The sequence below is a fragment of the Lethenteron reissneri genome, chromosome 5 (assembly GCF_015708825.2).
Source record: "Lethenteron reissneri isolate LAM-NWPU_2019-01 chromosome 5, ASM1570882v1, whole genome shotgun sequence".
NCBI classification, from domain to species: Eukaryota; Metazoa; Chordata; class Hyperoartia; order Petromyzontiformes; family Petromyzontidae; genus Lethenteron; species Lethenteron reissneri.
Genome location: NC_083783.1, coordinates 7,858,936 through 7,873,946, shown reverse-complemented (window position 1 = coordinate 7,873,946; position 15,011 = coordinate 7,858,936). Strand labels below are relative to the sequence as shown.

Here is a 15,011-nt window from a genome sequence, read left to right as displayed (position 1 = left end):
TGAATCATTACACCAATGATTAATTCCATATACGTTACATACATATCATTGCATACTAAGTTTTATATATCCAGTTAATTAACCGATGACATGTATTATCATGAACTTCAGAAATTCGTTTCAATCAGTGAATCAGCTCGTACTCTTAGGTTTTTTCGGTAAAGTCACGTAGGTTAAAATAAATAATAAATAATGCAAATAATAGAAGAAATAATACAAATAGAATAAAAAATCGTTGTGATTTATTCTTTTATTTCTATTTTTATCATTTATTTTTTACCTACGTGACTTTACCGAAAAAACCTAAGAGTATGAATCCTTGCAGTCACGAAAGCTTCAAATCTAGAATCAACTCATCATTCAATGCCTAGTTTCTGTCAGAGGCTTGAGGGTCCTTGTTCGATAAAGGAGGGCAGCACGCGAGAGCGCTCGGCACGTACGTACGTATTTATAAAGTTTAATCGTCACCAGGTAACGACCCACTGAACTATGCAGCTGTCTTTCAGCAGCGACTTCGCCAAAAATGACAGCTCAACAGTAACCACTCGGCCAGAATGGCTCTTGTTTAATCCCAGACCCTGATTGCCGGGCTCCCTTCCCCAACTGAACCACAGCGAAGTGGCTTAATAACGCCAAACTTCTTTCTTCTTGGTTCTTTCGGTAAAGTCACGCAGAAGGGAAATAATAAAACAATAAAAATAAAACATAATAAAATAATTCTCACGACGTTTCGGCCACAACGCAAGCAGCCGTCCTCAGGTCCTCGTCGTGAGAATTATTTTATTATGTTTTATTTTTATTATTTTATTATTTCCCTTCTACGTGACTTTACCGAAAGAACCAAGAAGATGAATCCCTGCAGTCACGAAAGCTTAAAATCGAAATTTACCGCCTAACCTCTTTCGTGCCGTACGTAAGCCAACCGCGCTAATCCGAGGCGTGGGGATGGCCGTGAACGGCCGCAGTCGTCAAACCTCGTTCTTTTCGTCGACGGAGCAGAAAGCGCTGATGAGGATGCGCACGACGGTCACGTGGTTGTAGCGGGCCGCGATGTGCGTGCACGTATCGCCCGTCTGCACGCAACGCACACACCGCACAAAAGTCCGCTCCCCCACAAACCCTCCGGCGCCAAACCCCCCAGGGAGTCCCCCAAAGCGAGCCCCCTTCCTCCCGCTTAACTCTCACGGTTGTGATAATGATATGCACTGTCCTTGAAGTTGATTGGCCCACACCCGAGACAGCTTTTTTAGTGTAAATGCTTACCCCGAGCTCTCAATACTCTGATAGTGCGCTGTCTTTGAGTTGTACGCCTTTTGGCGTCATCTGGTCCAACACCAATGGAGACTAGGCTCTAAGAAAAGCTGTCTCGGGTGTGGACCAATCAACTTCAAGGACAGTGCATATCATTATCATCATCAGAGTTGTTTCTTTTTGTTTGCATATTGACTTCTTGTGTTGAGGTTATTGCAAACATGATGCCTTGTATAAAGGTGTCAGATGTTGTACCAGTTAAAAGGGTAAAAACCTATTACTATATTTCACGGCCGTGCCGCGCAGCTGCCCGATGTGTGCTCTCGGGTTGTGGCACGTCGACGTTCAGCACGACGACCGACAACGCGAACGCTCCAAGCCGCCGGGAGCGAAACGTCGAACGTCGCGCCGAGCGTCGCGCGGCACGACCCGGACGCTCGTCGGAGAGGGCTCTGCAGCGCAACCGCGGAGACGGAGTACCCTGCCGGGGGGGGGGGGGGTGGGAGCACAGGTGCCCGCGGACTGGACACCATCGCGGCACTCACGTGGTTCTTGGCGTCAGGACGCGATCCGCCGAGTAGCAACCCCCGGCAGCTCTGCGAGTGTCCGTTCTGGCAGGCGAGGTGTAGCGGGGTGCTCCCTGCCTGGATATGAACACAAAGACCCCCCCCCCCCCCCACGTAGCTATTAACGGAGACTGCTGGGCAGGTGGTGCTAGCGCACACCAATGAAGACTGGAATGGTGCGGGATGGCATGGGGTGAGCAGCGCCACGCCTGGCCGCCTTAGTCTCACCAGTGCTGATGTTTACACACTGTACCAGGTACTCATTTGAGGCTGAGTCAATCTAGGGGAGGCTCAGGAACAGTTAGGATATCACTTGCCATTGATGCTAGCTATGGCCGGGAATCAAACGCAAGCCTCCGGATTCATAGCACAGTGCACTAACCACTACCAGCCTCCACACACATACACACGAGTGACAATTCACCATATTGAGAGTTTAACGAATGACTACACTGGTCAACAAAAAAAAACATTTGTTTCTGGCCTGGACTTTCGCAGCTGTTTTAGACTAATTTCAGGGTGCTGATTCCAAATCTGATCTCAGATTTGCTCTATAACATCTCATTTTTATGCTATCGGCATACCCCATGTTCATTGATTTTACCCGAAATTAACTCTGTCACTTATGATTGCAAGTTGTTGCGAGTCAGTGACTGCTTTAGTGTTAAAATATGGTGCTGTATTTTTAGCATAGTGTGTTTATAATATAATTTATGTAGATGTGAATCTCAAGATCGCAGTGGCTCACGTGGTTCTTGACGTGGACGTTGGCACCTGCCTTCACCAGCAGCTTCACGGACTGGCTGTAGCCCTTCCACGCAGCCTCGTGCAGAGCAGTGCTCCCAGACTGCAGGGGGCAGGGGGGGGTGTGAATGCAGACAATCACAATGTCCTGGGGCACATCTACAAGAGGGAGCACTTGGTCACGCGTCATACAAGCCGGCACACCCCGCTCCGCCGCAGCCACCCCAGCGATTCAATGGCAATTCAGCAAATCGCTAGAGGGTGAATCATTGCCTTGTTAAACACAATATTAACACTGCAGTATATGAAGCTTATGGCTGGACCCCAGAGTCCCGAATAAACGGAAGTCAAAATCGCATTTAATTTGTTTTTGGCGACGCCGTCCCACCGCGCACATAAACGCCGTGATCCGCCTGGCGCAGATCATTCTGTTGTCATGTCGTGTCCTCTAAACACAGCGGCGAGGACGAATGCGTAGAAGAGATGAACAAGCGAATGCACTTCATGCTCGGGTACGGGCAGGATCATCAGTCTTATCCAAAGCTGCTCAAACTGCCTACACGACTTAAGTCCTTTATTTGTCATAACGATATGCAAACTGCTCTCTTAACTGCATTATTATTTGTGACCTACCAATGTCTGCAAGCCAGGATCAATCGATGACAATCCTGGAGCACGGCCAACTAACTCTGAAGGGAATTGCTCGGGCATAACTTCCTGACCTTGTAGCCTCGAGTTGAGCAATGCTAAGGGAACTCGGGAAAGCGGAGAATGGGAGGGAATTCCAATGACGGGCAACCGATGGGACATATGAAAATACAGTCGATAACGAGGGGTGGGGCTAGGTGGAGAGGGGAGGGTGGGGAGGGGCTGGGTGGGGAGGGGAGGGTGGGGAGGGGCTGGGTGGGGGGTGGGAAGGGTGGGGCTGGGTGTGGAGGGGCTGGTCACCCCGTGGTGCCCTTATAAAACTCAACGTTTAACCTACTCATGCCGGCTTGTGCCCGCCCTCACAGTCGGGCATTGACCGAGCAACCCAACGTTCCTACCAGCTCCCTCCGCAGGAATGTGTTTGGCAAGTTAACAATGGTATTTATGAGCGAAAAAGAGTCAATTCTGGCAATTGGCGGGGGGGGGGGGGGGCAAAACATGACGTTCACATGAACAAAGACCTTTGCAGTAGCAATAAAAGAGCGATGAGTAAGTCGCTGAAGAAGGTAGGCAAGGGTTAAGCAATTTTGTAAAAAGAAAGAATATTCGGGAATTTCAAGTCAAGCAGTTCGAGGAGGAAGGCAGATGTGAGGTCCTCTAACTTGGTTGTTTAACGGAGTATTTACGAGCGGAAACAACCGACCTGGTAAAACGGACCATCGACATTGATTTGGAGGTATCGACACGTGACATTCGCAACAACAACAACAACAACGACCGCGGCAGCAGTAGCCGCAAAGTAGAGAGACGAGGAAGCGACAGAACAAAGGTTGGAAGATGGTCCTGTTGGACGGTGGGGGGGTGAGAGCACGCACGCGTACCGTGTCCTGCCGATCGAGCGAGCAGCCCTCATCCAGAAGCACCGAGAGCACGGCCGTGCTGCCCGCCTCGACGGCTCGATGCACCGCCGTCTGACCACCCTGCGAGACAATCGGTCAAGCCCGGGCCAGCCCAACCAACCGGATCAATCACGCGGACAATTCAAAATAGATTGCTCAAACGAACGCATTTTCTTCGAGCGCGTCTTCGAAAGCGTTTCCATCGGTGGAACGGAAGCTAACGGGGGCCGGCTGTCGAGGCAGGCGTGTTCATGTTTGTGGATGGTCCTTTTTGAACTCTCATTTTGGGGATCCAAGTTTTTTGGACTGCACTTTTTTTATTGTCAATTTGTCCGAACTTCTACGGGCAGTTCTCTAACGGCGACGCAATTTTAGACGTTTTGTTCGTATTGGATCATCGTTACGAGCGCTATTGTGGCAGACAGACAGACAGATAGACGGACAGACAGAGCTAATGGATTAATGCTATTAAATCTTAGTTGGTTCTGACGTAAAACATTCGTGACTGCAGGAATTAATATTCTTTGGTTCTTTCAGTAAAGTCATGTAGATAGAAAAATAATAATAAAAAATAAAGTGAATATAAAAAATATAAAAAAAAACACGAATGTAGACTGCAGCCTGGTTCTTAATCGGAGTGAGTGTCCTGGCAGTCTCACCTCGGTGAGTATTCTGGCAGTCTATAATGTAGACTGTAGCCTGGTTATTAATTTTGTTGAGTGTACCGGCAGTCTATAATGTAGACTGTAGCCTGGTTATTAAGTTTGGTGAGTGTACTGGCAGTCTATAATATAGACTGTAGACTGCCAATACGCTGACCAAGCTTTAAAACCAGGCTACAGTCTACATTATAGACTGCTAGTACACTCACCGAGGTGAATAACCAGGCTACAGTCTACTTTCGTGTTTTTATTTTATTCTTTTATTTTTTATTAACTTTATTGTCTATTGTTATGTTTCTATCGACGTGACTTTACCGAAAGAACACTTCGTTGGTTCGTGTACAAATATATTTATAGAGAGAGAGAGATGTGGGTGGCCACGTGGGCGCAGGCATCCGATCACTTAGCGGGTCCATGCAAACTGCTTCCTACATCGTCCTGTAGGTCCAGGTTGCAGCCGGCGCTCGCCAACAAACGCACCACCTCCGCATGGCCACGGCTCGCAGCCAGGTGCAGCGGGGAACGACCGTGCTGCATATCGACACACACACACGCGCACACAGGCAAAGATCCCCCATATATTTCGATTTAAAGCTTTCGTGACTGCATGGATTCATCTTATTGGTTCTTTCGGTAAAGTCACGTAGAAGGGAAATAATACAATAATAAAAATAAAACATGATAAAATAATTCTCACGACGTTTCGGCCACAACGCAAGCAGCCGTCCTCAGGTGAAGAACAGGTCTGTCGGGAAGACAGCGTCTGAAGAACAGGTCTGTCGGAAAGACAGCGTCTGAAGACGCTTTCCGACAGACCTGTTCTTCACCTGAGGACGGCTGCTTGCGTTGTGGCCGAAACGTCGTGATAATTATTTTATTATGTTTTATTTTTATTATTTCCCTTCTACGTGACTTTACCGAAAGAACCAAGAAGATGAATCCCCCATATAGCCTTGACAGACTCTTGGGGCAAGTGCTGTTGGCGAGCACTTGTTGAAACCGGTACAGCACACGAGGGTGGGGGGGGGGGGGCAGCATGAAGACAATGACAAAGACCGCTGTAGAGCCTCGTCAGACTTTAGGGGCAAGTGCTGTTAGCGAGCACCTATAAATGCAGGCACGGTACACGAGGGGGCGGGTGGACAGCACCTCGCCCGACCGCCTTTGTCTCCCCAGTGGCGATATTTGTACACTACACCAGGTACTCATTTGAGGCTGAGTTGACCTAGGTGAGGCCCAGGACCGGATCAGATATTTGTCACGAGTGTTGGCCATGAGCAGTAATCGAACTCGGGTCAGTTTCAGTTTTCAGTTTCATTTATTAGGTATAGCCCTGTGAGCCATTCGGCTCTTGAATCGGGTGCAACCGCAATAAACAAAAAACAAAAACATGAAACAAAAACATCTTAAAGTGACTATGTGCAAACAGAAAATCCAAGAAAAGACAGCTAAATATTGCAGAAAAAGCACCGTACTATGACGTCACCAAGCTCTGCCCCTCCCCCCCCCCAAAAATTAAACTTGCCTCAAATCGCTTTAAACTATTGTCATTGTAGTGCGTATTTAATGTGGCGCTGCACTCTGATGTTGTAGGAGAAAACATGTATTAAAAAGCCTATTTAATTAGGTAGAACGTGTTGTCTATATTTATTTAAAGTTTCGCATTTTGATGTGACATCACATTTCTCAAACCCCTCCCCCTCGTCACACATCGTCACAAATGTCTGACCCCCTCCCCCCCTAGGTGCGTGACGTCATTTATGGACGACCTGTTTGTGGGCATCTATTAAGGCCAGCGTGATGCTAGAGGGGATTGTGTAGTCAGCACCCAGCCCTGTCGCCTTTGTCTACTTAGTGGTGATGTGTACATGCCGCACCAGGTACTCGTTGGCAAGGTTGAATTGCCCGAGGGGACACACAGAACTGACTCACAAGTTCCCCAATTGGTGTTCTACACGGCAGGGAAAATGAATTTAGGTCCTTGGGTTCACACACCCACTACACCAGGGGCGGGAAATCTTTTATCTGCCAAGGACCATTTGGATATTTATAACATTATTCGCGGGCCATACAAAATTATCAACTTAAAAATTAGCCCGTTATATTTGGTCAAACATTTCATTAACTCACCCCTAATGCGATGGCTGGAACTGCTTCTCTTTGGCGAGGCGTGTGAATGTTAGCTGCTATTGATGATGTTGCTGCTACTCGCAACTGCTTTTACAGGTTTGCTCCTAGAGATTTATTGAATTTCGAGTCCCTGCCTGCGGTTGCCTTGGCAGGGCCAGACCAAATGATTTCACGGGCCTCATACGGCCCGCGGGCCGGACGTTCCCCAGCCCTGCCATACACAAAGAGACACAACATCCCTGGTATGCCCATATAAACTGGTGGGGTAATTGCGGTTAGCGAACACCTATTTAAGGCAGGCATGGCGCATAAAGGGGTTGTGTGGCCAGCACCATGCCCAGCTTCTAATTTCCTCCCAGTGTTCATGTTTAATACCTGCAGTTGGATACGCATTGAAGACTCAGTTGAGCATGGGGAAGCCCAGGACAGGTTCTGATATCACTCGCAACTAATCTTAACCAGGGACGGAAATCAAACTCAGGTCGCCAAGTTCATAGTGCGCTATGCCAAGCGTCGCGCCAACGTCCCGTACCCCACACGTACAAAGGCAAGTGGAAAAAGCGAGCAACCATTACGTACACGCACACTTACATGCATGCACATATGCAACAACAGGCGTGTCAACACTAACCCCCATCTAATACCGCTCAATTCTCCGTGACCATCGCTTGAAACCCTGGCCACCTGTATTATAATTTATGTATTGCGCGGTGCCTGTTAAACTGACCTCTTCCCAGGATCTCACCAGTCGCCGATGAAACAGTTTTAAGCGCTGTGCACATTCACGCGTGCACGCGGCTCCGTGCTGTGAAGCGTAAATTGCCGGAGGTGCTGACGGACACGGGAGCGAGGCGGAGCTCACCGCAGCCTGCGTTCAGCTGGACTGGAATTGCGCCGAGATGGGAGGTGGCGGCCGACTGACACGCCAGGGCCGTGACCAGCGCTTTAGTACACACCTCGCTGGAACGCTGTGGCAAAGAGATCTTAACTACCTCGCCAGCTATGCAGGAGACCGTGGGTTCGATCCCGACCCTGACGCCTGTATATGTGAAGTTTGCATGTCTCTCTCCCCGTGGTCGCGTGGAGTTTTCTCCGGGACCTGCGATTTTCCTTCCACGTGCGTTTAGAGTATTTGACTGCTATACATTTCCGCGCGATAAGCCACTTCGTTGGGCTATCATTTGTTGGCAGGACGCTTATGAAAAAGAGCTTCGTAGCTCAGTGGGGCCTTACCTGGTAAAATAAACAGTTTATAAACTGCATCATGGGACCTCCTTTGCCAGTACCAAAATATGAGAATAGGTTTTCCCTTGGCGTCCTATGGTCTAACACCGTTTTGAGACTAGGCTCAAAAGAAAGCTGTCTCTGGTGTGGACCAATCAGTTTCAAAGACAATGCATATATTATCAGAGTACGTTTTTTGTTTACATTCTGACCACAAGTATTGTGGTTAATGCAGACATGATTCCTTGTAAAAGGTTTCAGTTTGGTGTTTTAACATCTTAACACAGCTGTTTTGTTTCCAGAAAAAAGGGCAAAACCTATTCTCATAGTTCTTTCGGTAAAGTCACGTAGAATGTAAAAAAAAAAATTGGGGGGAAATAATAAAATAATAAAAATATTTGTATTATTTTATTTCCATTCTACGTGACTTTACCGAAAGAACCAAGAAGATGAATCCCTGCAGTCACGAAAGCTTTTAATCGAAACCTATTCTCATAGTTTATAAACTGACTCATCGCTTCAACGGCCACTCTGCGTCCCAGGGGCCACATTCCACACGTGAGCACGGCTCGGCACGGCCCGGTACGGCACCGCTCGTGGCAAAACAAATCCAACGCTGCCTCATTCTGACCTTAAACATTACCATCACCGTCCACATGCTCTTCCTATCATGGTGTTAACAACAATCACGATCTTTCTTTAGCTTGACTGGTGTCTGGTTGTGCGGCGCGTTGTTCGGCACGATGTCCGACATTTCGCTCCATGTGCTGGGTGTGAGCCTCTTCAGGAACTGAATATTTCTCGACGTAACATCGTAGCGAACGGAAATAATAAAATAATACAAATAAAACATAATAAAATAATTCTTTATTATTTCCATTCTACGTGACTTTACCGAAAGAACCAAGAAGATGAATCCCTGCAGTCACGAAAGCTTTAAATCGAAATCGTAGCGAACAACACACTGTACAGCACATCTGCCATAAAATGACAAAGTAACAACTCATCCAGAAAGCCCAAACTGAGCCACAAGTCTCATTTTCAAGAGAGCCCCGCATTCGATTTCTTTTTCAGGAATGTTTCGCGTGTGAGAGGACGTTAGTTGCCAGAGAAATCCCAAATGTGTGAGATGTAAACAAAGCTTCACACAGACAGGCTCATCAACCTACCTGCTGTACCGTACTCCCTGGGGTTTCATAAATCTTTGTGAGCCACAAAACCACGTGAACCACGAACTCTTACCTCAAAATGACGTGTGCCACTGCGCCCGTCGTCTGTTCAAAATTCCACAAACGCGCGATACGTAAAAATCATTCGCGGGGGAGGAAAAGAAACCCTCACGAGCTACAAACTTGGCAAAACTGCTGTTAATTAATCATGCGGTCTTGGCCGATGATGATGATGATCAAACATTTTGCTGCCACAATGTGCAAAACGAGCGTGGGGCTTCAGCCGTCTGGGTTCTCGCGCAAGGAAGCACAATATGGGATATTTTGCCAGTAACAAAGCATGAACAAATAAGAATAGGTTTTACCCTATCTTTGCAAAAGGTTTCTATTTGGTGTTTGAAAATCTTAACGCCTGTTTTATTCGTCATAAAGGTTTTTTGGTTAGATCGCATAAGTATAAATGTGTCGTAACCCTCCACCACCCGACACAGCCAATTAGTCACTGATTTGTCTCGTAAACAAAGGGCTAATTAGTTACTTCAGCCCACCGGTGTGTTGGAGAGTAAATCCACAACATTTACAATTTGAGTACGAAGTTGTAAACTAATTGGCGTTGGGTGGTGGAGGGTTACGACACATTTATACTTACGCGATCTCTAACCCAAAAAACTTTATTATGAATATTATTGGCCGCGAAAGCCTACGTTTTTTAAACCTCTTCTTGGTTCTTTCGGTAAAGTCACGTAGAAGGGAAATAATAAAATAATAAAAATAAAACATAATAAAATAATTCTCACGACGTTTCGGCCACAACGCAAGCAGCCGTCCTCAGGTGAAGAACAGGTCTGTCAGGAAGACACTTTCTGGCACTATCTTCCCGACAGACTTGTTCTTCAACTGAGGACGGCTGCTTGCGTTGTGGTCGAAACGTCGTGAGACTTATTTTATTATGTTAAATTTTTATTATTTTATTATTTCCCTTCTACGTGACTTTACCGAAAGAACCAAGAAGATGAATCCCTGCGGTCACGAATGTTTTAAACCTGTTTTATTTCCAGAAAGGGTAAAACCTATCCTTACATTTTTCATGCAATGGAGCACGTTTCACGACTCGTGCGGGTGCCGCCATTGGTTTGTTCTTGCAAATACGAACAACGGCCACATCCCTTGGCTGCAACCGATCCAGCTGATGATCAACTCCACAGCGGCATGGAATACCGAGGAGGCGCTCAAAGCAACACGGGGGGGGGGGAGGACAGAATTCTCGCCGGGGCATTGTGGAGCAACGCAACGATTAAATCGGATTAGATCCGAGCCTCGTAACACAAAGCCGGGGGCACGACCAAGATTGCCCTCTCTCCCGTCAACAACAAAGCAAAACAAAACCACCATAATCTGACACCCGCAACAGCACGGACATATACGGCTTCCAATACAAAAAAAAAGTTTCTGATGAAAAAAAAACACGTGGGTTGGAAAAAAAATGGCCACCGTCCTTGGGTGGAACGAGGGTTGCGTTTCACCCTCACGTGCCAGCGTTGAGGTTGAGGGTCCCAAGCAAGCGTCGTCATGACCGCCAAAGGGCTGCAACGCGATAGCTTCTGGCTCGGGAGGTTAGTTTAGGTTCTTCGTGCGGCGAGGGGGCAAGCGATGCCGGTCGGTGCACGAGGCACCAGTAGGGAGGTTTGTTTGTTTCAATGTTGACTTAAAACTTTCGTGACTGCGGGAATTCAGATTCTTGATTCGTTCGGTAAAGTCACGTAGATAGAAAATAAAAAGTAATTTTTTTTATTGAAAATAATTAAAGCAAAAAACCCACGACGTTTCGATCGCAACACAAGCGGTCTTCTTCATCTCTCCGCCTGACGAAGACCGCTTGTGTTGCGATCGAAACGTCGTGGGTTTTTTGCTTTTATTATTTTCAATTAATAAAAAATATATATGTTTAATTTACTTTTTATTTTCTTCATCAGGCGGAGAGATGAAGCCCGCTTGTGTTGCGATCAAAATGTCGTGGGGTTTTTGCTTTTATTATTATCTATTTATAAAAAAAAAATGCAATCTACCTGACTTTATCGAAAGAACTAAGAATAAGTTTGTTTGTTAGTTTTTTTTTTACGAGCGCGGCCGCGAAACTCGGCCTCGCGCGCTCACTCGCTCGCCACGCCGCGTCTGACGCCGAGTCTCCCCGGCTCCGTCAATGCCACCCTCTCGTCACCAACTCATCAATCATCGCGCAGCCAGCACGACACGGCCTGGGGGCGGTGGGGGTGCGGTGGGAGGTGCGTGCACTTGGCCGCGGAGTTTCTCCCGCGCCTCTCATGCTCTCGCCGCGCTTTTAAAAGCTTCCTTTCGCGTTCGTTCCCGGGAGGCACATTCCCCAAAACTATATACTCTTAGTTCTTTCGGTAAAGTTGATACAGATATTTTGCTGTGACAGTTTCACCTGAAGACGGAAGCTTGTGTTGCCTCCGAAACGTCGTGATTTTATTGTTTTTATTTTTTTATAAATTTTTATTTCATTTTTTACCGAAAGAACTAAGAGCATGAATCCTTGCAGTCACGAAAGCTTCAAATCTAGAATTCCCCAAAACTGCTGCTGCCTCTTAAGGTGAATGAGAAAGTAAGTCTGAAGAGCGTGTTGCGAACTGTCACTAGATCGACTGCATTACCCCCGTGTTGTTTTTTGCTTGGCGAGGCGTGGAGCTGTGGTGCAAGTGGTAAGCACACTCCGCTAGGAATGTGGTGACCCAAGTTCAATTCTCGCCCGTGGCTAGAATCGATGGAGAGTGATACTTTAACTGGTCCTGGGCCCACCCTTCCAGATCTAATACTGACCAGAATGGTGAGGTGTGGTCAAACAACGCCCATCACTCCTGATATGGCGTGAGGAGGCATGCATTCACAACTGGATTGACATAAGGCTGTACTTGTGTTTCTTACAATTGCCTAAATTTCTGAATGAATTATATCTAGACCGAGGGAAGACGCGCGAAAAAAAACAGACACACGAAAACACAAACGGCCATGGACAATGACCTCAAGTGCTCTGCCGAGATTTGCCACAGAGATTGAAAAATAACTTGAAGAAAGAGCACAAATCATCAAACGTCGATCAGAATTCAAATGTCAAAACGTTGACAGGCTCAGCTGAGTGAGAGGCCCCCTCACCCCCTGATTGCAGCCCGAAGCCAGTGGTGGCAATTCCATATTGTGGGGGCCATTCGATTCATAGGACAACTTCTGTCAACTTCCCCGTGATGGCTGAGTCAGTCCCCCCTACCAGGATTCGAACTCCCAACCTTCTAATTGCAAATCGTGCACACTACTTACTGCTCCAACACTTGTGTAATGTTTGTTTTACATCGCTAACAATTATCACACCGTTATTAACGTTCATTCTTGATTCATCCGTGGACGGATTATCCACATACAGTATATGGATTAATAGTGGTCGCAAAAAAAGTACGTAAAATGTCAAATTTCGATTTAAAGCTTTCGTGACTGCAGGGATTCATCTTCTTGGTTCTTTTGGTAAAGTCACGTAGAATGGAAATAAAAAAATAAAAAAATAAACAGACCTGTTCTTCACCTGAGGACGGCTGCTTGCGTTGTGGCCGAAACGTCGTGAGAATGATTTAATTATGGGTTATTTATTTCTTTTTTCTTTTTATTATTTCCATTCTACGTGACTTTATGTAAAATGTGTTGCGCGCTTGCTGATTACAGTGTTCACCGCTTCTCACTCGTCGAGGGGCCAGCGACTCAATGGCCACACGACCACTAAACGCGAAATAAACTGATCACTTGAAGAATCAATGAAAAAAACACACCAGGCACATTCTTTGTCTTCACTACAATTCTGCCTAGATGAACACATACTTTTGTAGACGGCAATTTACATGTGTTTTGCATTTATCCAAATATCGGTTTTATCCGCCCCCCCCCTACCCACCATTACCTTGGATAATGCAGAGTGGACTGGATTATCTATATACCCAAGGCTGCATCACTGAGTCAACAAACCCATTTGACAGGAGGGTACATCATGGCACATTTTTTTCCCCAAAGTGACTACGCGAACTGTATCATTATTCCAGACGGCGCCGTCCCTCGTAGTCCCCGTGTCTCTCTCTCTCGCTCGGCTGGACATCTGCGAAAAAGAGCTTCATAGCTCATCGGATTCCTCCAGGATAAATATTCTGATTCACTCGCCATCCCTCGCTCTCTCCTTCGCTGTCCTTTACCGTCCCTCGCCATCCCTCGCTCTCCCCCACCACAGTGGGACTCACCTTGTTGATGGCGCTGGGGGCGCCTCGATTGATGAGCTCCACGACGTCGCCCACGCGGCCCCTGTGCGCCGCGACGAGCAGCTTCTCGGCGAGCAGGTCCGCGCCATCGCGCCCGCTCATGGGGCGACCCGCTGAATCCTCGATCGCACGCACGTCCGTCCGGGTCAGTCCCGCAAAAGTCGTCCTGGGAGAGCGCCTTCCTCCTCCCCCCCCCCCCCCACCAAGTTAAACCGCGAGTGTGCGGCACGGCAGGTGAACGATGGGTGGGTGGTGGGGGGAAGAGTCTTGGCGGTGATTGTCACGAGGTTGACGCAGTCGTGCGGATCCGTCTATCGAAGAGGCGCGGCGATTAGTTTCGCTCCTCGGCGTTTGCTTTTGCCGATCTGACAACGCGAGCTCTCCGAGTGTTGATCGAGCTGCTCCGTCCTGTTAATTGAGGTAATCCGTGGGTTTTCTTGCAAATCCAAATGAGCTTTGCATATCCTCGAAGTTTCATTGTTGTCGTCAGTACACGAGCCTCACTTGTGTGGGAGTCGGCACTGTCAGACGGAGCCACATCACATCAGACCACGATCTCCATCACAAATCCCAGTTCTCCTTCAAGCTGCCGAGTCTGGGCTCTTTCATCCTGCCACTTGGAAGGTCTCTTCTGAGCAGCCGTCACACTTGCAGGGAAATCCACTGCTGGCAAGCAATTATATTGCCTGAAAGGAAAGAGGACACAGACACACGTGGATGGTGGAACACACACATTCTCACTTGCGTCTTTTACCTCCACAGAGAGAGAGAGAACGTCCTGACTACCCCAGCCAAGATATCTGGTAACAAGTATAACCCGTAAAAACAAAGTTTTTCACTATAAATCCTTTATATGCGTGGCGGCTCTCGTCCTCTGGCTTGAGATGGCTGCCACCTATGGGTCAGATGATTGCATTGCACCATTAAGCAATTGGTAATTAAATATAATATTTTTGTCATAAAAAGTGTAAAATTTAGGAAAAAAATTTTCACGAACATTCATTGTCACGCACAACGAGTCTGTGTGGAAAATGTCAACTCGATTGGATCACGGGAAGTGGGTTAAAAAACGACCGAAAATTTGCACGGTCGTAAGCAAGCAAGCGAACTTAATATAAAGGATTAAAAAAAAATGTGCAGCCCTGCAATTGCCTGCTCACGCCACTGCTAGCTCAAGGGCCTCCACTACAGGGAGCCGTAGAGAACCCCCCATAGAGGGCGTTTGGCCTACTCTTCCACGCATGGCCAGGCAACCGGAGGTGAGAGGATTTAAGAAACCTGCCCAGTTGTTTCAACTGCGGCGCTGGGAGGTCGGATTGACCCGGTGACCTCTGGACTTGCGAGCCCAGCGCACTACCCGTGACACCACCGTTGTGGCAGCATCCTTAGATGGAAGCTGGTTGCAGAA

General features: G+C 47.5%; 1 protein-coding gene across 3 annotated transcripts in view; it reads right to left on the bottom strand.

Moving 5' to 3' along the window:
• ANKRD6 (ankyrin repeat domain 6) overlaps positions 1–15,011 on the bottom strand; it is a 45,895-nt gene that overhangs the window by 16,017 nt on the left and 14,867 nt on the right. For all 3 annotated transcript variants that reach the window (XM_061567755.1, XM_061567747.1, XM_061567764.1), the window contains exons 2-7: positions 13,586–14,289; positions 5,203–5,301; positions 4,091–4,189; positions 2,566–2,664; positions 1,797–1,895; positions 975–1,073 (exon numbers count right to left, since the gene is read on the bottom strand). In XM_061567755.1, coding sequence (XP_061423739.1) covers positions 975–1,073; positions 1,797–1,895; positions 2,566–2,664; positions 4,091–4,189; positions 5,203–5,301; positions 13,586–13,705 — 615 coding nt within the window. In that variant the 5' untranslated portion in view covers positions 13,706–14,289. The remainder of the gene's footprint in view (positions 1–974; positions 1,074–1,796; positions 1,896–2,565; positions 2,665–4,090; positions 4,190–5,202; positions 5,302–13,585; positions 14,290–15,011) is intronic.